Source organism: Athene cunicularia (assembly GCF_003259725.1).
Source record: "Athene cunicularia isolate RWA chromosome 9 unlocalized genomic scaffold, athCun1 chr9_part1, whole genome shotgun sequence".
NCBI lineage: Eukaryota > Metazoa > Chordata > Aves > Strigiformes > Strigidae > Athene > Athene cunicularia.
The window spans coordinates 11,338,178-11,339,107 of record NW_020799110.1 but is presented as its reverse complement, the minus strand read 5'-3'; the positions used below and the strand labels follow the sequence as shown (position 1 = coordinate 11,339,107).

The following is a 930-nucleotide window of genomic DNA, read 5'->3' as shown; positions in this document are numbered from 1 at the left end:
CTGCTGAGGCATAAAACACCAAGCTGAGCCTGTTTCTGTCTGCCTTACACACAGGGGCACTCACCACCGCACGGAGGGACAACAAGGGCTATACATGGATTTCCGATGCAGAGTGGTTTAAGGCAGTTTTGTTTCCACTCCAGGCTTGGTTGTGTTTTTTGTTTTGTTTTTTTTTTTTTTCTCCTCCGCCTCTCTGTCTTCAGTGGGATCCTGGTGTGACCATCCCTTGAGGATTCCTAATTTTCTTTCCCAAATATCCCACATCTCTTCTTTTTTTAACTGTTTGGGAAATGTGGGAACCCCAAGCCCAAAGGACCACCCCTGGTTTGAGGAGAAGGCACAGATTAAAGCTGAGTTATAGCAGAAGTGCTTTATATTAGGGCTGGGCTTTGGTGGTGTTTTGTTTTGTTTTTTCTCTCCTCTTTTGGACACATTTTGAGACTCACCGTTCGCCAGCACCCAGCTGGGCTGTAGCAGAGGGCGCTCCTGCCTTCAGCCCTGTTAGCAATCTGCCCCGAACCTACAGCCGCCGTTGAGTGCCGTCTCTGGGAATAGACAGCAGCTGCCCTTGTCTTGAACACACCGAGCGAGAGGCGTAGCCAGCAGCGACCAGAAATCCAGGTTTCCACAGCCCTGTTCTTCCCCTGAGCACATGGAGAGGCTCTTGCCCCGCTCCCACCTGGCCCCCGCCACCGGGTCAGAGCGGGACATCCAACGTGAGAAATTTGTTGTCCCCAAAAGGCCCCTCCTCACTAAATGCCGGCTCACCAGCGGCGCCCGACAGCCACGAGCAGGGCACCGTTGTGCCGAGAGCAGCTGTGACGCAAAGCGACAGTTTCCTGCGGCAGTGCTCGGGTGGCGGGCTGGCAGCCGGTGAGGTGGCCCCTGGGGCCGGAGGATGCCGGGACAGGGGATGGCCAGCCCCGGCGC

At 55.7% G+C, this 930-nt stretch overlaps 1 protein-coding gene across 1 annotated transcript in view; it reads left to right on the top strand.

The window, feature by feature from the left end:
- Positions 1-652: 652 nt before the first annotated feature.
- PTMA (prothymosin alpha) overlaps positions 653-930 on the top strand; it is a 6,524-nt gene continuing 6,246 nt past the window's right edge. The window contains exon 1 of the mRNA XM_026854977.1: positions 653-873. Coding sequence (XP_026710778.1) covers positions 653-873 — 221 coding nt within the window. The remainder of the gene's footprint in view (positions 874-930) is intronic.